This window comes from Pseudopipra pipra, chromosome 1, assembly GCF_036250125.1.
Source record: "Pseudopipra pipra isolate bDixPip1 chromosome 1, bDixPip1.hap1, whole genome shotgun sequence".
In the NCBI taxonomy this organism is placed as follows: domain Eukaryota; kingdom Metazoa; phylum Chordata; class Aves; order Passeriformes; family Pipridae; genus Pseudopipra; species Pseudopipra pipra.
In genome coordinates, this window is record NC_087549.1 from 152,933,580 (window position 1) to 152,956,447 (window position 22,868).

General features: G+C 43.6%; 1 protein-coding gene and 1 long non-coding RNA gene across 2 annotated transcripts in view; both read left to right on the forward strand.

Moving 5' to 3' along the window:
• Positions 1–22,868, forward strand: part of LOC135404764 (uncharacterized) — a 204,261-nt gene that overhangs the window by 69,246 nt on the left and 112,147 nt on the right. The gene's annotated exons all lie outside the window — the stretch shown is intronic.
• LOC135404739 (vasoactive intestinal polypeptide receptor-like) overlaps positions 1–22,868 on the forward strand; it is a 106,117-nt gene that overhangs the window by 68,621 nt on the left and 14,628 nt on the right. The window contains exons 5-10 of the mRNA XM_064639484.1: positions 677–777; positions 3,102–3,234; positions 14,320–14,473; positions 17,349–17,409; positions 19,736–19,805; positions 22,653–22,744. Coding sequence (XP_064495554.1) covers positions 677–777; positions 3,102–3,234; positions 14,320–14,473; positions 17,349–17,409; positions 19,736–19,805; positions 22,653–22,744 — 611 coding nt within the window. The remainder of the gene's footprint in view (positions 1–676; positions 778–3,101; positions 3,235–14,319; positions 14,474–17,348; positions 17,410–19,735; positions 19,806–22,652; positions 22,745–22,868) is intronic.

The window sequence follows — 22,868 nt, forward strand, 5'->3', positions numbered from 1 at the left end:
TAGAGTGTTGCTAGAAAGCCTTGAAGAGCTGGAATTTTACATCCTTACTTCCCTATTTTGTTTAGAACAGGATTCCCTATTGGAATCATGTCCCATGCTCAGGGATTCCCTCTGTGTCCTGGCAAAGAGAAAAGCCACGAACCAATTTCCAACTCAACATATATTTCTGAATTAACATATATGTGTGATTTCAGTGAGAATGTTTTAAGTTACTTGCCTAAACACAGCGTGCAACTTCCACAAAAACAAACCAATTTCCCAAGCAGTTCTGCCCTCAAACTTCCTTAATAAGCCTGAAGCTCCTCGTCCTCCCCACGTCAGCGGTGATGTGTCAGTGTGCTCTTTAGCTGAACATTAGTCATTCTTGTTCCACGAGGTTCTAACCATGTAGCTGTCTCTGCAAGTGTCAAACCAGGCTCCTTCCAGCAGGAACATTTCCCTGGTGTCATTCCAGCCTGGTTTTGGAGTGATCCAAGCTCTGCTGCAACCGGACGTGTTCTTATTCACTCGGGTGGTATTTGAGTCGTGTGCTCTGCTGGATGTGAAGGAGTTGGAGTTGTTTTAAGACTATGGAGAAGGATGATTTCCTTGCCTCACCAGTCAGTGGTGCTGTATTTAGAAATGCATTTTGGCAGCTCATTGAAAGACCTGTTTTGCCTCTTTCCTCTCCCCCCAGCAAACGGCGTTCTATGGCACGGTCAAGACCGGCTACACCATCGGACACACCTTGTCCCTCATTGCCCTCACAGCTGCTATGATCATCCTGTGTCTCTTCAGGTAAGACCATAAGCAAACAAGGCACTCAAAAGGACATGGAAGCTGTTAAAGTTACAGACTTTATAGGCTGTGAGTGTTACAGATAAATGCCAAAAACTTCTGTCACGTCTGAGTTGGATAGCGGAGGAAAGTTCTCCCGTCTTCTGATACCTCTGTTTTTTAGAATGTGATTTGTGGCCTTTGTGTGACATTTATAACCCAAATCCAATTTATTTAGGTGGATTCATCTCACTAAAGGTAGATTGTTACATGATGGATTCCTGTATTAGAGGTCATTATTCCATAAACCTCTTATAGTCCACAGAGTCCTAGTCAGATATATGGATACTATGGAATTTCTACTCAAAGTAGGTATTCAAAATGGCACAGATTAATCACACTCCAAAACTACCTAGAATCACCAAATCCTAGAATGGTTTGGGTTGGAAAGGACCTTAAAGATCATCTCATTCCAACCCCCTGCCATGGGCAGGGACACCTTCCACTAGCCCAGGTTGCTCCAAGCCCCGTCCAACCTTGGACACTTCCAGGGATGGGGCAGCCACAGCTTCTCTGGGCAGCCTGTTCCCTCCCAAAGCCTATTTAAGAAACACTTCCTGCTGTAGTTTTATGGCAAGACAGAAACACCCAGAGCCATTTTAGTCATGCTGGTGGCTCTGAGATGTGCACAAGGGTAGCAGATACAATGAAGGACCATTAGGAGACCCAGGCCCTTATGGACTGATGGGCAGATACTCTGCAGCTTATCAAGTGGCATTCGAAGCCCAGACTGCAGCAAATTAATTAATCCTCAGTCTCTTGTTTATAAATGAATCAGGCATCAAAATTTGGGTGCCTCAAATGAAGAAGTCTGCATATAAGTTATCTCCTATTATAAAGTTGTTTCTGTAAAGGGAGAACAGCAAAGATCTGTTCAGCAAAGATGTGGTTCCCCCTCCTCCTGTAGGAAAGAGCTTATATTCTAGGATATAACTCTCACACTTAGACCAAGACTGGCCTCACCTTTCAAGAACTTTGCTCTTCACCCATGTGTTCTCTCCTCTCACAAGGGAGGAGTGAATCAGACCCATATGCAGATTATCTCAACAAGGTACAAGGTGCCAGGCTGATGAAACTGTGGAGGTTCACGCTGTTCCTTTGTGGGAAACAGAGTCATTTGACTTCCCTTCACCTGCAAATAGAGAGAACTCAGCTCAGCTACATTATCCTGGCATCACCCCAGATCAGGAGCACAACCTCTGCCACGGCACAGGGACTCATTAGGAGCTGCTAATTTGATTGTGCTGCTGAGCGAGGTCTGTTGTGGCTCTGGTGTCTGTACAAAGTACCCATCTGCAGAGTATGGGGCTCTTCACGTAGCTGGTGTAAAGTCCCACTTGAAAAAAAAAGAAAAAAAAAACCTACTTGATCAAAATTCATCTTCAAAATGTGTGTTTAACCAAATGCTGATTTTTCTCTGGAGAATATTCCCCCCTCTCATGCTAATAAGATTAATATATACAATAAAGTAAAAGGAATGTAATTATTGTGCAGGATACAAGTGTACATTTATTGCCAATTTCATCATTTGTATCTTAAAATAATATTATATATAATTTCTTTTTTAACTGCTTTGCACTTTTTTTCAGATATGCCTTTGATGAATAACTTTTTCTTCACATTCTTGAGACACTGTGAGCTTAACAGAAGAAATACAATTCTCAGACACAGATTATTATTTTAATATGATTTTAAATATTTTTTCCTGATTTATCAAATCAACTACCAGAAGTTTCACCCAATCTATGCTTTAAACTAGATGATTTCAGGTGGTGTTCTCAGTATCATTAACAACCAGTATTTTTTAAGTAATAATATAGTTCATGTTGCTCCAGAAAGTCTGTAATATGTGTTAATTTTGGCAACAGAGGCTAAGAATTTATTTCCCTTCTTGAACAAACATTTCACTTTGGAAATAATGATTGCAGTACAAACATTCTGTAGAAAACAGCCCTTTATTGTGAGCCCAGGCTGCTCAGTGGAAAACATTTCTTTTCCAGCAGAGAGCAGTGGGATGGACCTGTTTTCTGTCATTCTGTATTTTCTCCTGCTTTTCTGAATAATGAAAAAGCAGCAGCACTGCTGCAGATCTGTGGATCACCACGTTTTGTGGATTTAAAAAGGCTTAAGTGGATTTGTGGTGATGTACATCAGAACAGAGCCTGTCTCGGGGTTTCTGATGTTTAATTGTAACTCCATATCTTGGCAGAAGACACATGCAAATAGGTAAATAACCCCTTTTGAGAAGCCTGGCTATTCAGAAATGTTTCATCTCTTCCCGACAGAAAACTACACTGCACTCGAAATTATATTCACATGCATCTCTTCATGTCCTTCATCATGAGAGCCATTGCAGTCTTCATCAAAGATGTCATCCTGTTTGAAAGTGGAGAATCCGAGCACTGCTTTGTGAGTTCAGTAAGTAGCCTTGCACTTTGAAGTTTCCACCTTATTCTGTTGCCCCTCTTAAACAATGCACCAAAAATCACTTTGCAAGTGCACGAGGGACAGGACTTCGGGAAGGTTTCGGGGGGTTTTTTTCTTGTTTGAAAGAAAAAATATGATTGCTGCAGGTCAAATTATATGGAAAGGGAATATATTTATTATCAGAGTCAAAAATTTATAGGCATCTTGTCCCCTTGTGAGGTTGGACTTGCTGATCTTAGAGGTGTTTTCCAACCTCAACAATTCCGTGAGGTCAAACCCACACCCGAGGCTCTACGAGATTTTGGGGTTCCTGTCAGCCTGGTGTCCATCTCCCAGCCACATGCTAATATTTGGATATCCTGGTCCAAGGACACTTGCAGTGCTGTGTTTAGGGATTCAATAACCCCTTTCCCTCCAGAGTCAGACCCAGATTCACGTAACTAACTCCAGGTATCCTTGAGGTAAGTGCCTGTACATGAGTGTGTAAAGTGCAACCACAGTCAGTCAAGCTCTAATTAATATGTTCACTGGAGCCTGGAGAGCTGTTCACCTCATTTGGAATAAGGCACCTGGATTTGGATGGGCTCCCTGGGCTCCAGTGACCCCACCTCTGCAGGAGTTTGGCAGGAAATCCATGTGTAGACATCATCATCTATTTTTCACCTGGACCTGTCTCCCACGCTCTCTGTCTGCAGCTGTGAGATTTCCCTACTGGGACAATAAATGAAGGGAATAAAGGAGTTGGGATTTTTTTTTTTTCACTTTCAGTGTTATCAGCTGGAGCAAACATTGAGGAGGGAGAAGGGCTGTTTATCTAAAGGCCATATTGATGTAAGGGGACACCAGCCATGGGTAAATTTAAGCAGGAAATTGAAATCACCAAAACGAAGAGATGTGATCACAAATCATTCAAAAAAAAAAAAAGAAAAAAAGAACCCTCCATAGCAAATTCATAACATTACATTATGCTTATAACATAACATTATGCTTGCTGGCAATAGCAGGAGACTGGGAACAGCAATCCAGCAAATCCCTTCTGGACCTGTTTTTTGGTGCCACACAGCACCAGAAAAAGCTGCTCTTTCTCTTCCATCCTTCCAGTTTATTCCTTGCCTTCTGGCTTTTCTGTATCCTAACCCTGAGTCCTGTCCCTGCTGTTACAATGAACTTTCTGCTCCAGCATCTCTCAGTTGCAGCCTCCTTTCAGCTTTTCCCAAGAACACTGTCTGCAGCAGGAAGTGTTCCCTTTGGAATGTCCCTCCGTGCTTTTCCCTCCCAGTGGTTCACTGGGATCTGTGTTCTTGCAACTGGTTTTTCCTTGGAGAGTCCATGAATGGTTAGAATGACATGGAAGCTGGAATAAAAAAATTCCACTGATGCCAGTTGGCAGAGGAGCCAAGAACCCAACAAACCATGGAGCTTGAACTAACCCCTCACCCCTGGGGGGATTTGCACTGGGTCGTGACTGGGACGTGACCACAGAGAGCTGTGTGAGAAGTGTTTCCATCCAGAAACAGAAATACAGGAATTTTCCTGAAGAATCCACAGCTCCTGGAAGCCACTGTGCTTTCAGGTAGACCCATGGGGTGTGTTTATCCCCATCAGAGAACTTTTAAGTTAAGCACCAGCTCAGGGTGAATGGCTGGATGATACACAAGGGTTATAAAATTGTGTGGAACAAATCTGTCTCTGCTGCACAACCCCTTGCAAAATCTGCACAACCTGTCTCGAACCAACCTTATGGACAAACCTTCAAGTTATAGTGAAAAAAATACCTGCATAAAACACAGTCAAAATGCTTTTCCTAACATTCATCTGGTTGGAGAAATAGTTACAAAATCCATTGTGTTCCCATGGGTTTGGTTGGGTTGGCTTGGCTTGAGTTGTTTGTGCTTTGAAATTGCAGGATAAAGTTTGACTTGGGAGACCTGGGGACTAATTCATGAACCCAGGACTTTATACACAGTTTCCTGAAGGTTTTGTGTGTAATGGCTGGATGTGGCCTTGAGCTCATTCAGTCTGAGGAGAGATTTTAACAGTTTTGTGAGTGCTGTCACCACTGTGCTGGTTTAAAACAGGGCAAACCCAAAGCAATAAAAGTGTTCTATTAGAAGAGAAAGTACCACTCTTAGTTCCTCCAAGGAATAAAAGATAAAGACACCCCCCTCCCAGAACAGATTTAGGGATGCAAAATCCAAATAAATAGAGGCCTCTCCCAGCATTTCTGATGAAGGGACCAAATTCCTGAACTTGGTATTACCTGTAGCAGTAAGAAGATTTAAAATTATGTTTTATGCACCAGCCATACAAAAATATGTTAAGCTCTCCAACAAATATGTCCATGTTTAAATCAACTGGGAACTGCAATACATGAAGGTGTATATGCAATTGAAAAAAAGAAAACAAACAACTTTTCCATAGGTTTTACTGCATTTTTACTTCATTTTACCTCGTGTGGGAAACCTCAGTTATGGCATTAACTCATTTTAAACTCAGATAATTTTGGATTACCATTGAGTTCAATGTGAACACCCTGAAAAATTAAGTTTGTTGGGCATTCCTATGGAGCCTGGGAATGTGGCTGTAAGCATTTCGGGCTCAATGTAGCCAAAATATGTGTGATGAGCATCACTGAGTCCTCATGTGAGCCAGCACATGCACTGGGTGATGTTTTCAGAGTGATGTGTGGCACCCGGAGCCTCCAGGAATTCCTTGATCCTACTTTCTTGATAAATCCTCTCCTGGGGGAGAGAAAATTCCTGCTGGCTGGGTGAAAAAAATCAACCTGTTTTCAATGGGCAGAAACCCCGAGTTGGTAAGCAGGGCTTGTTTTCATGCCTAAATGTGACAGGTTTAAATGGTCACTGAGCCCAGCACCTGCTCGAGGTCTTTGTCCCACCTCAAGGAAACTCAGCATTGGTGGCTTTACAAACATCCCTCACACTTTCTCCTCTTCCCAAGTGTCCAACTCCTAACAGACTTGTTTCTAGGCACAGTGTGGATCACTTGGCTCAGGTAGAAGTATTTAGGCCAAAAGTCCACTGAGGGGTTTTCCAGTGGGAAACAAAGCACTGCAGGGACCTTGAATTTTTGTCGAGGGGTGGAACCAGCAGAGGGGTCTGGTGGCCACACACAGCACGTTGCCCAAGGTGCCAACAGCCCTGAGTAGACCAAAAACACTTTTTCCCCTCTCTGTCAAGCCTTCAGTGACAAAGTACATCTGTAATTATGTGTAACTGAATCATCCTGTTTTCTTCAAAGGCTTAAAAACATGCCTGTGCTCAGCTGTGTTAGTCTGGGCTTTGAGCACTTGGGTGCAGAGATGATCAGGCTCAGAGGGCTCCGTGGAACCACCCACTTGGATCTCTTCAATAACTGTCCATTTTCATTCATTTTGATTCAGGTTATGTTCTGTCTCAGTATCTGGCCATTCCTGAGGGAAAACTCGCCCCCTGTGGCTTTGTTGCATCCAACAATTGCTCATACTGTGGGAAAAATTGCATTTTCCCACCTGGATTTGCCTTTTCCTTTTGTGGGTTTTTTTTTCACTGCCAGGCTCAAGATGCCTCCTCAGAAGGTTTAGTTTTTCACACTTGTTTTCTTAGGTCTAGTGACTTTGTGTCTTGGCATTCCCACACTTTATCTTCCCCTTTCCTTGTCTCCCTGGGGAACACCCTGTGAAACACAGCAGCCAAAACAGCAAACCTGGTGGAAGGATTGAACTGAACACTTCAGTTGTTGTTTCATTTGATTTTTTGTGGGTTTATGGATCGGGGTTTTTATGGTTTCATTACTCTCATATCTGGATACCATAATAATGATGAACTTCTTACATTTCCAGTCTTGCTGAACAAAAAAAAAAAACCAACAGTTTGCCATAAACAAAGATCCCATTCTACAGATTAAACTCAGGCTTGAGTTTTGAACTCTGAAAATTTAGTTCTGCTGAAGATTCAGCCACATCATTTATCTTTTTTGGTGTTGTATTCCAGTAAGAAAAAAATTCCAACAAAAAAAAATATTCTTTGCAAAGGAGGTTGGGACTTCAGCAACTGTGAACTTACACATATAAGAGTGAAAAATTGGGAGTTTCCACACGAAATTCCTCAGACCAAACTCATAAGAGCTCCAAGCCCCAAAATGAACTTTATTTATGGAAGTTGAAGACAGAGACATTTTCTTTTCCAATGCACCCCCATCTGAGGTTCATCAGATCCATCTGGGAGGACCATGATATTCAGGCTCATGGAGAGATGGAAGAGTAGAAACCTTTTTTATGCAGTTGTGCAAAAGTGAAGCAAATATTAGAGACTCAGCCATTTTATTGGGTTATATCCTTCAGGAAAGGCTGCTCCCACCTACACAGAGGAGGGATGAGCTCTTTAACAGCATCTGCTCAACTTTAGGTGGCTTGGGAGGAAGAGCAGAGCTCTGAAGACAGTGTGATTCTTCCCTTTACTTCAATTAAAGTTGGGTCAGTCCCCAAAATGTGTAAATACATCAGCTGACCCTTTTTTCAGTAGCTCAGCCCGTTCCTGCAGAATTGTACCCCTTCCACTGAGCTCAGTGGGTCCAGCCAGGCCCAAGGGTGCTACTGAGATCAGGAGATGCCTTACAGTCTGTCCTGCCATGGAACTGATGCCCAGTGTGACATGAGGTCCACCTTGTTTTGGGAGGGAAACATTTGGTTTTCATCCCAAGGAGCAGCACAAGGAGAAAATGAAAAATCACTACTTATGGAAAGTATAAGTTTCCCACTGTGCTTTTCTACTCATGTATGACCTGAAGCCCCTCACCCTGTCCACAAATGCCTGTGAAATCCAACCAAATGGTGCCTGTTGGCTTCAGGAAATATGAGTTCCAATGGACTTGCTGTCACAACACAGACCTGACACACCCATCTCCTCAGTCTTTATTTTGACCATCAGATTAGATAAAGAGATTTGCATCTTCCAGGCAACTTCTGTGGACTGTTATCCACATATCTGGTGATCTCTTCATGTCTGCTGATCACTCCAAATCTACTGATCTCTCCCTATCTCCTGATCACTGCTGCAATCTCAAGGTTCACCGAAAAACAAGGGGGGAAGGAATAAAAAGGAAAAAAAAGAAAAAAGCCTTAGAGAATGCTCCTGTAAATAATACAAACAAGTAAAAAACAAGAGAAAGAAAGCTTGGGGAAGCAATGGAGATGTCCTGAAAGTAACCCAGGAGGGAAGGCAGGAAGTGAGACTATGGAAGAGCTCTGGAGGAGGAACTTTCTTTGCTCGAGTGACTGTCACAGCAGTGCCCCAGTCATGGGCTGGCACCTTAAAGCAAAGCAGTAGTGATAAAAATGAGAGAAAATGTGCAAAGTGTGAGGAAGGGCATCGTTAAAACTCTGCTCACCCTCTCTCTTTACTTGCTGCCTTGTGTTTGATTTGCCTTATCACTGAAGATGTGTTCTGAAGCACCATTATTCTGTGACTGACGAGCACAAAACAGGCACAGTTCACCCCTTCACCAAGATAATTCTATTTTTACATCTCAACTCAACTCTGAGTCACCTGGAGCACAGGCTAGACCAGCCAGAGCTAATCACCATCTCAGAAATACTCCCAAGACTGCCCCCAAAAATCAAATGAGTGTTCCTGAGAGGCGACCTCGAAAGGCTGAGTCCCTCAAAGGCTGAGAGCTGTTAAAATGGGTGAAGAGAAATGCTTAAATAGCTTTGAGGGTCACAGTCAGGGGGCTTAAACTTGCTTCTAATGTGAGGAAAAGCAGACAGAAGAGCTTCCTACTGAATCTAACAGGATAGCACTATATTTAAGGAAGCCTGTGTTGGAAATGGGAAAGGCATAAAGTTATGGCAGTCATGTGGATCACATTTTTTGTTGGTGTGAACTGGTACAGCTTCATCTGTTTTAATGCATTTCTCAAGGTCTCTGCAGTGCAGGATCTGACCCCTGGAAGTGTCCAAGGCCAGGTTGGACAGGGCTTGGAGCAACCTGGGATAGCAGAAGGTGTCCCTGCCCGTGGCAGGGGATTGGAACTGGGTGAGCTTTCAGGTCCCTTCCAACCCAAACCATTCCAGGATTCTCTAAATGCCATTTTCAGCTGGCACTGAGGAGGTGAAAGCACAGGGAAAAAACAGGTTTGTCTCTTGGGACTTTGGGTTCCATATGGGTTGAGCTATTGCTGGAGAAATGATGCTCTAACCAGAGGAATAATAATCTTATCCAGGTGCACTAGTTGGGAATTACTCAACTAGCCCAGCCTTGTTCCAAGTGGAAGTGAAGGCCCGGGAAAGAGATAGAGATTGATCCCAATGACTTCTTCCAAATGTCTCCATTCTTCCACAGTCTTGATGGGAGCAGGGAGGACTCACCTTGTTGAAGCAGTGTGAGTGTTCCTGTGTGTGTCTGCACAGGAGTGGCATTTCTGCTTCATGAAAGTGGTGACAAATCCCCAAGCTCAGACACAAATCCAGGTTATAATGGCTTCATGAATTGCCCAGTGACAGCTGACAGGGAGAAAGTATTCCAGTGTGTCCTCTCAGACAACGATGGGTGCATGGAAATGTAATGGATTGTGACCTGGAGGGAAGCAGGTTAAGATAAATGGAATATTTTGCCACTGCCAAGGCTTAAGAGCTTTCCTGCATAATGTTTCTGGGGCACCACTGGTGCAGAGCAAGATGTTAACAGGGAAAAACGTGTGTTTGGGGCCTCTTATCCCTGTGCCTGAGATAGAGGGTCACTGTGAATCCACTTAAGTTGATCTATCTCTATTTTTAATAATATATTTTTAATACTTAGACTTGAAGTCACAAAGGGCTCAAGCTCCATCATCAAGCCATAAGATGATGATTCCCATGAAGGTCTTTTATTTGACCTGAGAGATGGGAAATTGCTTTAGCTGAGAATTTTAACTTGACAATTCAGGCCCTCACAAACTGAGGTCTATGGGCCTCAATCATAAACCACTTAGTTTCTGTCAAGTGGCATTTTAAGAATTTCTTTAATCACATTTCTTTATTCATTTATTCATTCATCTCATTCATTTACATTGTTAAGTCCTTGACACCCAAAATTTCTGTGCATCCTCCAGGAAAATTTGAAGAGTCACCCTCTAGTGCAGCAGTTTATTATTTGAAGTTATTTGCTTGTCAAGCTCCATGATTGGGAGGGAAGGAAGGAGACAAAGGCACTCAATTGATTTAGGAGTTTTCTTGTTTGAATAGACCTCAATTCCCTTTCATGATGGAACATAAACTTTGTGGGGCTTTTTTTATTGCTAATCTGTTTGACTCTAGACTAGAGCTGCAATTAAAATGAGGGAAGAAATGAAAGTGATGGCTTTTTGCCAAGCACTCTGGTTTGTTTGTTTTTAATTTGCCTTTTTTCTGCTGTTACACAAAAGGTTAAGTGTGCTAAGCCTAAATTAGCCCTTTTTCCATTTCTTTTTCCCTTTATTTTTCATTTTCTTTTCCTTTCTGTTTTTTCTTTTTCTTTTTTCTTTTTCTTTTTTCTCTGCTTTTTCTCTTTTTCTTTTTTCAATTTCTTTTTACAATTCCAAAGAGGGGAAGAAGAGAGGAGCCACTTGGGTGGATGTGCCATCCACAAAGCCAAGGGAAACCATCTCACTGCCATGTCCCATGTGGACATGAGCAGGGCAAAGTCCCTGAAGAAAAACAGGGAAATAAGCTGTTGTAAATGAGATAGTAGAAGGGGAGAGAGTAGAAAAAGCAGCAAAGTAATGCAGCTTTTCCTGCTGAAAATGTCTGTTCTAAAAATAGTCTGTGCTAGTCTTTCAATGCTGACACATCATGAGTTCTGCTCTTCATGAAAAAAAAACCTTCAGTGAGGTGTAATGGCTCATCTCTGCCCAGTGTCTGTCATCTAAAGGGTAAAACATCTTACATAAACATGGATTTTATTTCCCAGTACTATAACAGCCTCTCTGAGGCTGAATCTAATCAATCAGAAAGGTAGAGACCCATTATCAAGGGCTGTATGTAATAAAGTCTCTCAAAAGCCAGGAAGGGCTGTTTTCCAAATGTGTCTCCGAGTCAGATGTCAAAGAGGATTCAACAGGGCAAGTGCACCTCTCATAGAAATATCTGGTCTGATATAAATTTGCCCACTTTAGGCAATAGTGGCAAACCCAGGCAGCAAAAAAAATATCATTATTTAATTTTAAAGACAGGACAGTGCATCCAGCTCTGTTCCAGTTCCAACTCTGCAGAACATCCCCGTGCTGCAGGGGATCCCTGGCTGCAAGAGGTGCTCAAAATGGTCCACAAAAGTAGCTTTTCTCCAGGTAAACCCCAAAATTCCAGGGGTGGGAGCAACTGCTCAAACAGGCAAATCCCCCTCAGCAAGGTGCAAAGAATTGATCTGCTGCAGGTCTCTCAGGGAAGAAGATGCCAAAACCCAGCTGCTGCCCATGGGAATAGAAGAATAAAACCATGGAATTATTAATACTGAAAAGACCTCTGATATCAGCAAGTCCAACTGCTGGCTGTGATCCACCTCAGGTCTGTAACAAGCCACCACCATTTTAGGGGAGAAAGTAGGGCCAGAGAACACCACAAAAGCAAAGGTTGCCAATAAGGGAGAAGAGGTGATGGATTTAGGCTCCCAGATCTGGGGTTTCTGCTGTCACAGCCTGAGTTCAGCACAGCTCCTGCTCTCTACAGCAAAGTCAGGCTGGAAATCCCTTCCTGAGAGTCCCTGATGGTCAGAAATGATGTGCACTTTCTGTGAGCAGCTTTTCCCTGTCCTGTAAAGTCTTGCAGTTCCTTGTGGTGTGCTCCAGCCTCGTGCCTGTGCCATTAGTGCAGTGCAGCCATCCAGAAAGGATTCCCTAATGTACAACCCCCGAAGGGAATCCATATTTTATGAGCGTGTGGCTGAGATGCCTCAAAACTGCCCCCTTAAACCTCGTGTCTCACCTTGTGAGCTGCTGAGTCAGGGCCAAATATTGATAAAGTGAAACCCTGGAAGGATTCAGTGGCCCCAGTGGGGCTGAGTCCACTCACACCCTCAAATCCCTGTGCTGGCTGCACACACACACTCAGCAGGCACTCAGGATTTGGGTGAGAGGAATGAGGTGTGGGAATGTCACACAGCCACCTGCACACAAGAGCAGGAAGGAGAAAAAAAAGAATGTGGTGATGCCACAGGGATGAAGCTGCTGCATCCCCAGCCCTTGTCATCTCAGCTCTGTGTCACCTTCCCTCCCTGGGAGTCCCTGAAGTCACACATGGAATATTCTGAGTTGGAAGGGAGTTACCTGCCTGCTCTGCCTGCACCTTCCCCCATCCCCACCCTGCAGCAAGTCCCTGCCCCTGCCTTCTGCCTCACCAGGGAGCTGATGGGCACAGAAATTGTTCAGCAGGAGCCCAGGAGGGTCCCCAGTGTCACACACTGAACTAATCTGGGGTGATCAGTGGCAATAAGGAGACACTTTCCACACTCACCTTTTTAACCAGTGTGTTTCACAGCAACTGTTTTCAGCAGGAGAGGGGAACATGGGGGAAAAGTGGGACCTTGTCACTGGGGCAAGTCAATTATTGCTCTGAATTCCACACCTTGCACGTGCAGAGCACCAGGGAAGAGCCACTAATCAGCAAGTTCTGGCAGTCAGGTTCTCTTGCAGGGTGTTATTCCAGCAGACTCAGGTTCTCTTGCAGGGTATTATTCCAGCAGACTCAGGTTCTCTTGCAGGGTGTTATTCCAGCAGACTCAGGTTCTCTTGCAGGGTGTTATTCCAGCAGACTCACTGAAGGCAACGGGGCTTTTGCTGAGTCAGCATCTCAGTGATGCAGCTGGTGACCTCCTGTAAACCTGCAGCTGAACCTGCATTCTTCACGTGCTGGGGCAATAACCAGCACTGGAATATTCCTTAGGGCAGCTGATTCCTACCTTCGGGTGTTTTGCAGTGGGTTTGGTCCCTAAGTGTCAGAAATTTCCCTTTTTATTTATTTTTTTTTTTTTTTTGTGAGGGAACTGTTCCCATTCCCTGGGCTGCAGTGAAACCTTCATGCAGCGAGTTGCTGTGTTTAATTATTCATTTCCTGAAAAAAACCAATGCACCTTCCCTCTTCCAATCTCTCCATTTCCAGTGTAATCAAATATGTTCGTGCTTGTGTGTGTTTACCCTGCTTCTCCTTCTTATCCTCTACTTTAAATATATATATATATATTATTGTCCTTGTTTTCCTAACTGAGGAGCATTTTATTGTAGACTTGGCTTTCTTCAAAGTCCTATTTCATACCGGCCCATGGAGTGATTAAAATTGGACTTATTTTTTGATTTGTCTTTTTTGGGGTTTTTTTGTTGGTGTTTTTTTGGGGTTTTGTTGGGGTTTTTTTCGTTGTGTTTTTTTTTTTTTTTTTTTAGTCCTGGGGATCATTTGTTTGGGTTTAAGGAGCCAGGTAACAGTAGCAGGCAGCCCCACTGAGGATGATGACCAAGTCCACAGTGTCATTCCTCATGATCACAAAATCATAGAATATCCTGACTTGGAAGGGACTCACAAGAATCATGGAGTCCAACTCCTGGCCCTGCACAGGACACCCCAAAAATCACACCATGTGCCTGAGACTGTTGTAAAACCACTTCTAGAACTCTTGAGAGGTTTGGGGCCATGAGCAAGCTGACTGAGTTGATCCCAGCTCAAGGCAGTGCCTTTTTGGAGGGTTCTTCTGGCATCCACTCCATGCCAAACCAGCTTCCCACAGATGTGCATCCAAAACTTGCAGAGAACAACCCCGTGCTGGTTGGGATCATGGCCCAGCAGTTTGTCAGCAGGGTTGCCAAGCCTGGGTGCATTCCCAGGCTCAATCAAACAGCACCCAGACCTGAGCTGGCTCTCAAGGACTCTGCACTGTCCATTTAGAGATCAACATGTGTGAACTATGCCTACCCCAAAAAAGCTTGGTAGGGCTTTTGGCTTTTCACCATATAACTCATTCCAGAAGGACTTTAGGTTCTGCACAAAGCAATCCCAAAGATACACACAGAGCAAGGTTTCCCTGGTAGTTTGGTGTCCCTGCTGCAGTTCACCACTGTTCCTTTCTTCTCTTCCAGGTAGGCTGCAAAGCCATGATGGTTTTCTTCCAGTACTGTGTCATGGCCAACTTCTTCTGGCTGCTGGTGGAGGGGCTGTACCTTCACACCCTGCTGGTCATCTCCTTCTTTTCAGAGAGGAAGTACTTCTGGTGGTACATCCTGATCGGCTGGGGTACGCATCTCCTCCAGACTGAGGGCCAGCAGGACATCCTGCCTGGCATTTTTAGTCCAGAAACCTGGGGACTCAGGTGGGGCAGAGGTGTATTAGACAGTCCTGAGAAGGGCTTGGGGGTGCTGGTGGATGAGAGGCTGGGCACGAGCTGGGGATGTGCCCTGACAGCCCAGAAACCAACCGTGTCCTGGGATGCATCAAAGGGATCGTGACCAGCAGGTTGAGGGAGGGGGTTCTGCCCCTCTGTTCTGCTCTGGTGAGACCCCACCTGCAGTGCTGTGTCCAGCTCTGAGACCCACAACATAAGGAGGACATGGATGTACTGGAGCAAGTCCAGAGGATGCCGAGGAGATGCTCTGAGGGCTGGAGCCCCTCTGCTCTGGAGCCAGGCTGGGAGAGCTGGGGGGGTTCACCTGGAGAAGAGAAGGCTCCAGGGAGAGCTGAGAGCCCCTTGCAGGGCCTAAAGGGGCTCCAGGAGAGCTGGAGAGGGACTTGATACAAGGGATGGAGGGACAGGACAAGGGGTGATGGCTTCAAACTGAAAAAGAGTATACTTAGATGAGATACTGGGAAGGAATTCTTCCCTGCCAGGGTGGTGAGGCCCTGGCACAGGTTGCCCAGAGAAGCTGTGGCTGCCCCATCCCTGGAAGTGTCCAAGGCCAGGTTGGACGGGGCTTGGAGCAACCTGGGCTGGTGGGAGATGTCCCTGCCCATGGCAGGGGGTTGGAACTGCATCTTTAAGGTCCTTTCCAACCCAAACCATTCCAGGATCCTGTATGTGTTACTTTGCTGCCAAGGATTTCGTGCAGCCAGCAGCGAGATCAAGGGATGTCCAGAGGGTTTGCCCCAATTTCATTAACCTAAATCTTCAAAGGTATTTAAGGACTCAGTTTGTTCTGGGTAAATTGGTAGTTGAGCTCCTCAGTCTCCTTAAGGACTGTGGACTTGAAACTCCTCATCACCTTTGTAATCATTCAGTGTTTTGATCCTGACTGGAATTCCAAAGTTGATATCACACAGTGAGCTTGTATTGTAAGGATGGATCCCAGCAAAGCAGAACTCCTGGACTGAACCAATCACTGCAGCCCATCACTCCCTCTGTGTTTTACTGAATTCAGGCCAGACAGCTATCCTGGGATTCCCATCACCTGAGTGCCAATGCTGATAACCCTCTGCTTCCTGCATTTGGGATTTCTCCAGCTTTAATGCAAATGCATTAAATGCATCTCCAGCATTAATGAAAAAATCTGGTCTAAAAAAAAATAAAATTATTAAAAGATAAAATAAAATAAAAAAAATAAAATAAAATAAAATAAAATAAAATAAAATAAAATAAAATAAAATAAAATTAAAATAAAATAAAATAAAATAAAATAAAAAAAGTGAAATAAAATAAAGAAATAAAAGGATTCTGTGAAATAGAATAAAATACAATGAGAAAATGCCAAGGAAGACAGAATTAAGCTCTTCACAAAACAACTCACAACTGAATTGTTAACCTGTGCAAATTAATCCTACCAGATCAACTTCTTTTCTTTCTCCAAAAAGAAATCAGAGATCTTATTTTCCCCTTGATGCCATTTGGTTGAAGATTTATGTTTAAGTAAGCAAATAGCTTTCTACTGAATGCTCTCAACAGCTAAAACTGAGAAATAATGAGAGCATGGAAGAAGCTTGAAAAGATAAAATAAAATTGTGTCATGTCCAGGGATACATCTGGACTCAGGATTTGATCAATCAACCAGGGAGTAACTTCCATTGGAAGTGACAGGAGTTATGCTTGGGTTCACACCACAAAAGAGGGACAGTTCTCTGTGCTGGAAGCACAAGAAGAGATGACGTTGGCAGGTCTTGATTTAGATGCAGTTAATCAGGTCAGACCTTCTTTAAACATGCCTTGTGCATAGATATCCTTTGTTTCGACACCTTGGAGCTGCAGATCTTAAAGAAAAATGAATTAAAGTAATGATTTTAAATCAAAGATAATTTCTTTCACTGAAAATATGTTCTGAGGTTGCTTGAGTGAAGAAGGGCAATTCCAGGAAATGGCTTGAGGGATCTTTTGGTCTTTTAGTCATCCATCATTTGCAAGAGCATCAGTGATGGATCTGAAGTGGATTATGCATGAATTAATAATTTGGATGCACTAATTACAGTTCTCAGTGGGTTTATTACCATTGCACTCAGAAATCACTGGTAATAAACTATACACAAACTGTGAGTGACACAGAGCAAAGTGACACACGTCCTTCCCAAAGTATTTCCAACCTAAATCTAGTCCAAGACAAGAGACAGGGAAAAGAGGGACCACAGTGATGGAGCAAGACCACCTTAGTCCTGCAGAAGATCATGGAGTGAGGAGCAGAGACAGGTTCACCTGGCCAGCTACAGACACCTACATGTGAACTTGTCACTCCAGGCTCCCTTTATGGTCAGTGGAAGTCCAGGCAAAACAGTCAAGGGATATTCCATATTTCTTGTCCTAAAGCTCAATGCCCTGTGTGTTAGAAGCACGTATTTCTCCCCTTTGATGCTGCAGAGAGCTTGTGGTGACTGCCTTGGCTACAAGTGTCCACACTGTAAATGCCTGGAGTGATCCCTATTCCTTGCATTTCACCACCTGAAGTCCTTTTTTAGGCATTGCAACAGGAATTTTAACTGCTGGGGAGCAGTTCCAGGAAACTCGTCTCACATAGCCAGTGGGAGAGGAAGGCAACACGTTGGCCTGTTTGGCCTGTGAGCATTAAAAAGGTGGAGCATTTGCCCAGTCCTGAGGGAAGGCATCACCTCAGGAGAGATGGAGAGTGAGGGAGAACAGCCCTGAGGACCCTGATGATGATTTCTGACAGTGACACCATCTCTTTTCTCTTGCCAGGTGCCCCCTCTGTGTTCATCACCGCTTGGACCATTGTCAGGATTTACTTTTTCGATGTTGGGTAAGCCTGTGGACTCAACTGTCTTTCCTTTATTATTCTTCCTCCCTTCATCTCCCAGGAAAGCCCTGCAGCTTAAGTAACCCACGATCCCAGCAGCCAGAGCAGAGCAGAGGGTCTCCCCTGCCACCACGAGCCAGGAAATGCTCCAAGATCTCCCTGAAGACACATGTTTTATGTCAGCTTAGGCCAGTCCCTCAGCCTTTTTGCTTCCCAATCCCCTGGTCAGGATATTTGCAGGGAATCTGTGAGCAGACCCTGATTTTTTCATTTGGCCCAGTTGCAGATGTCAACATGATAAAGTAAAATGAGTCCTCAGAACAGAGCTTTACATCCTGCAAACCTGATCCTATATGTGCTCATGAAGCAGGTGCTCAACAAACACACCTTTTACCTCTCACACAGAAAAGTCTAAAACTTCTTTTTTTTTTTTTTCTTTTCCCAAGCAGATTTTAGGAGCTACTCTTCATTCTCTTTAACCTTGCAGCAGCCTTTGATATTTTATATAAGAAGCAGATAGAACACAGCTAAGAAAATGAGGCAGATAGCAGAGTTATCCAAGGATATATGAAAGTAAAATGCATTTGATTCTGCAATCTTCCTTCTTGCTTTTATTCAAGTAGTCAAGAGCTACAGTAATTGGAAAGGTTTTTAGGGGAAAACACTCCAGAGAGTTACGGAATCGGGTGCTTATTCTGCCCTCACTGTGCAAGCCCTCACTTCTTACATTTGCATCCTATAGTTAATTCCATTTTCTCCCTCTCCAAGTGTGTCCTGATTCGCCCTCATTTCGGTTGGAGAAGGATTTCTCATTGCATTTTTGATTTATAGTCATGCTCACACATTTCCTGAGGGCCACTCACTTCCTTTGTGCTTTCACTCTCTCTGCATAAAACTGACCTTATTTCCTCTGTTAATAAATAGCCTCTACAATGAGATAGAGACAGGAGGATTTAACCATTCTGGGTACCAATTCTTCCTACTATATGTTCCCACTCAGCTCCAGCAATTCTTAATAAAAATACAGACTTCTTTGCATTTTCTGGAGGCTTTAAAGCTCTACGTTTTTGTGCCAAGTAAAACAATGTGAATTTACAGGATATGCTAATACCTAACATAGATTATTCTTTCCATGCTAAAGTTACCTACAGAGAAAAATTACAGGAAATTAATCCAGATGAAATAAACTAATTATGTAAAATCAGTTAAACAACCTTAAGCCTCCATTTAAACATTCTAACTCCAAATTAAAATGACCTTCATTCAGACTGTCTGAATTTGTTTTAAAAATGAAGTGCACTAGACATAATTAGGGCCACTTTAATTCTAAATGAGAGGGCAGAAGGCACCTGACTGGCAGCATCTGTGTGTGAGCAATTTGCTCCATCTCCTTTTAGAATTAGTGGAGATTTAGTCAGTGTAGTCCATGGAGTGCAATTTTTTTCATTCTAAAGTTGCTGCCCAAAATAGGACTCAGAACTGTGCCCTAAAAATGCCTCTGCTTATCTGCTATTGCCTGCACTGTCAACATCCTGAATTAGATGAGCTGAATCCAGGTGGAATTGTCTCCAGCAGGCTCCACTGATCTGTTTCTAACATGAATGCAGCCCAGTTTTCATGAATGCTTTCCTAAAAATGCACCTTCCATCACCTGACCGAGGTCTGCAGATAAATGTGTCCCAAGCAATATTAGTCATTTCCACATCATTCCTCTCCTGTCCTTTCTTTGTTGGCTTTAAAATACAGTTCCAAGTGAGTGGAGTTGTGTGCAGACAGTTCTGACTTCGGGATGAAATAAATCCCATCCTGGACCCAATGGACTTTTCTAAGTAGATCCATAGCTCAGGTGCAGATGGATTTAGTGGGACTAATCCCACCACTGGCTGTTATCTTTTTCGGAAGGACGTGGTTGGTTTTGTTCCTGTTGGTGCCAGTTGCTCTCTGAAGATGCTCCACCATCATCCAGGAGGGTGGAGAGCACTGGAGACCTGATGGATCTGTGGGTTTGGCAGCATTTCCTTGGAGCAGAGCTCAGTATAGGAGAAATTCAGGAGATCACGATCCTCTCCCACATTCACCCTGCAGAACATCTTCCAGCCTATTCCATTTCCAAGGGGAAAAGAGCTCTCAGGATTGTGTCTGGGGCAACTGGTGCCTGCCAGTGCTCAGATCCTCTGCAAAGCAAGTCTTTGGCCATTCCCAGTTCATGCACACAAGGTTTAGTCCTAATAATCCAGTCTAGATATCCTTTGCTTTTAGGAAAACCTAAGAGGTTCCATATCTTGCTTTCTGTGCTTGAAGTTTTAAGTCTTGTTTTGTTTCTTTTTAGGTGCTGGGAGGAAATAGTGGAATCCCCATTCTGGTGGATCATTAAAACCCCTATTTTGGTGTCTATCTTGGTAAAGTATCAGCACATTCTGCTGGCTGCAAAGCCATCTTTAGTCCTAAGTGGTGGAGGGCGGGGTGAAGGGGTGTTGAGAAGTGTTCTGTAAGTGTCCATGGAAGATGCACTGGCAGGAAAAATCCCACTGTATGTTGAACATCTGTCTTAGGATGAGGAAAAACCCTCCAGATAAACATGTTTACCTTTAGCATTGACCACGGAAGAGTTTGAGTGACTGGGCCGCTCAGGTGGAGCTCATTTGATGTACCTTTGGCCATTCCACCTCCTACTTGCCCTGGGCACTCTGGGTGTGTAGCCAGAGGAGGTTTAGGAATGTGGTTGGAGATCCAGGAAGGACTCATTTTGCCTGATGGATCAGTGGATGTCTGAATTCAACCCCATAAATTGTGCTACGAGTGGCTTTGTTTCTCTGAGCTGACCAGGATGACTTGTCCAGTTGTGGATGTCAACACCACGAAATGAAATGAGTCCCACCATAAATTTCTAGATAAAAAAAAAGGGGGTTGATTAATTCCCCCGGGGTATTTGCCTCTTTTTATAGCACCCAGTGCAGAGCTGAATCCCAGCTGTGTGCTTTGAAAGTCGGTTCTCAAGAAGCTTGTGTGATTTCCAGAAAAATCAACAAAAGTGTCTGATTTTAATTCTCTGGATATGATCAATTCTGACCACAGAAACCAGGACACTTCTGAGGAACTCAGTCCTCACATCCCTGTTGAACATTATGTGTTTCAAGCCAAGCCTTAAAAGCAAATGAACTTGAGTTAAACTTAGCTCTGAGTTTTCTTAAATGAAGGCAAGGACATGTGAAGGGAATACAAAAAAAATACAACAGAAAACAGACCAAATATATTTCTTTTAGACAGAAATCTTTCCTTAGAACATACATTCTTCTTATTCCACGTACGTCATGACCTTTACAAGAAGATTTTTTTTCTGTAGCATTTGTCATGCAGGGATTCAAAACCGCAACAATTTGAATAATGACATTTTACTCTGTTTGCCTCACTGAAAAGAAATACAGTACTTAGATGACACATCTCAAAATATTTATGTCATCATAGAAAGCTGCAGATAGTACTTTCCCTTTCCTGAGATAAGCTTTCAGTCAAAAAATACACCCTATTATTCTCTTTGGATCAATGAGTCTGTATTTGCTTTTGGCCAGTAAATCATTTCCTCGTTGCCAAACAAAGTTTACCCAGCAGTTCCTGATTTTGCTTCGGCAGATATCCCATGAATCTGTCCCAGGGGAAGGGCATGATAACCACCAGCTGATGAACAGCAGGTTTCTTCAGGGAGTAATGCAACATTTGTTCCATATCCACGGGAAAAAAAGTGTATATCTCAATGTAAGGAAGAAATGCATATACAAGATATACAAGATCTTTAAGATACATAAGGTATATCTTATATACAAGGTATTAAGCCCTGGGAACACATCAAGTGCCTCTGATTAGGTTGAAAAAATAAATTAAACAACTTCTCCAGTATCCTGATATCCATATGTTCTACCATGGAATGCTAAGGTTATATTTCCCAGTCCACTCCAAGCCAGCACTGCCAGTATTTAATGCTCCATTCTTACCTTCAGTTCTGCATCTTGTGTGCTATCAATGCTCATTAGTGTAATTGATCTAGATAACGATGTTTTGAACTAATAAATTTTACTTGCCACCAAGTCAGACACAAACCATTTCCACAAGCAAATAAATACAAGCAGAAACCAAGATAAATGGCTCAGGATAGATAAAAAGTGATTAAGCAATGCATGCAAGAAATACCATTAATTTCCAATTACTCATAGCCTTTGAAAGAAGAGTGAGTGTCTAATTGAGAGATGTGCTTCAGTCTATTTTATTCACCTTATTGTTGAGATAAATGTAGGAATTGCTGGAGGAAATGTTACAATCTGTTTTCGCAGGAAGTCCGATTGGCTGGTTAACACAATCCCTTCCAGCTGCTGAGCCTCTGAAAATCAGAGCCATTTGTGCATTCAGTAACCATGAAAGGATAAAGAGAGAGGTTGTGGCCAAACTAAAACTAAGTCCCCAGAAATCTGTCACTGCTTTTCTATTTTCTGTGTTGCATGAATAACAGGATGATTTGATGGATAAGACCTTACAAGCAAATAGAGTTGCATTCAGTCCATGCCATCTACTGCATTCCACTGGGAAAATGCCATTCCTAGCTCTACACCTTTGATAATAAGGGAGGTTAACATTGCTTGAGTGTGTTGGTGGAGCACTTTGAGATCTTTTGAGTGAAAAGAACCATCTAAAATCCAGGGGGGAGCTCCCAGTCTAACATCCTAGGAGGGAACGTTTCCCGTTGTGTCCACAAGGTCTATCCCTTGCCATGCAAGTTCTCCAGCCTCTCCCGGGGAGGCCATGGCCAGTAGCACTGAGTAGAGTTGGGGTGGGTACTGCTCTGTGTTTTGCTTTGGTCTCCTTGGCTCAGTCTCTGACGTGCTCAGCAGCCGGTCCCATGTCAGCGTCTCCCGAGGGCTTTGACATCCGTCGCTCGGCTCATTCCCAAGGCTCTTTTCCCACCCCGGCGCCGGCAGGACGTCGTGCATAGCTGTGCTCTATGGGCTTGACATCATCATACTTGGGATGTATGACACGAAGTCCCAAGCAGGCTGATGTCAGGCCCAAGATGCCATCCTGTGTCCGTTTACTTTGGGCTCTCTGCTCATGGCTGCTTAACCACAGCTTGTTCCATGGCAAAAACATGGCAGTGGAAGGAATTCCCCTCTAATGATGGGCTCTGTTCACCAGGGAAAAATAACTAATGTTTTGCCTCTCTCTCTCTCTCTGTGTTCCCTTTCTTCCCATCCTGGCAGGTGAACTTCATCCTCTTCATCTGCATCATCCGCATCTTGGTCCAGAAGTTGCATTCCCCAGACGTTGGGCACAATGAAACCAGCCAATATTCGTAAGTCCTGGACTTCTTCTACCATATTCTTTGCTTTTTGGGAAACCTGTTTGGCTGTTAGTTCATTACTGCATCACTGTTCACTGTGTTCACTATTGTCTCTGTCTGCACTGATCAGAATCAA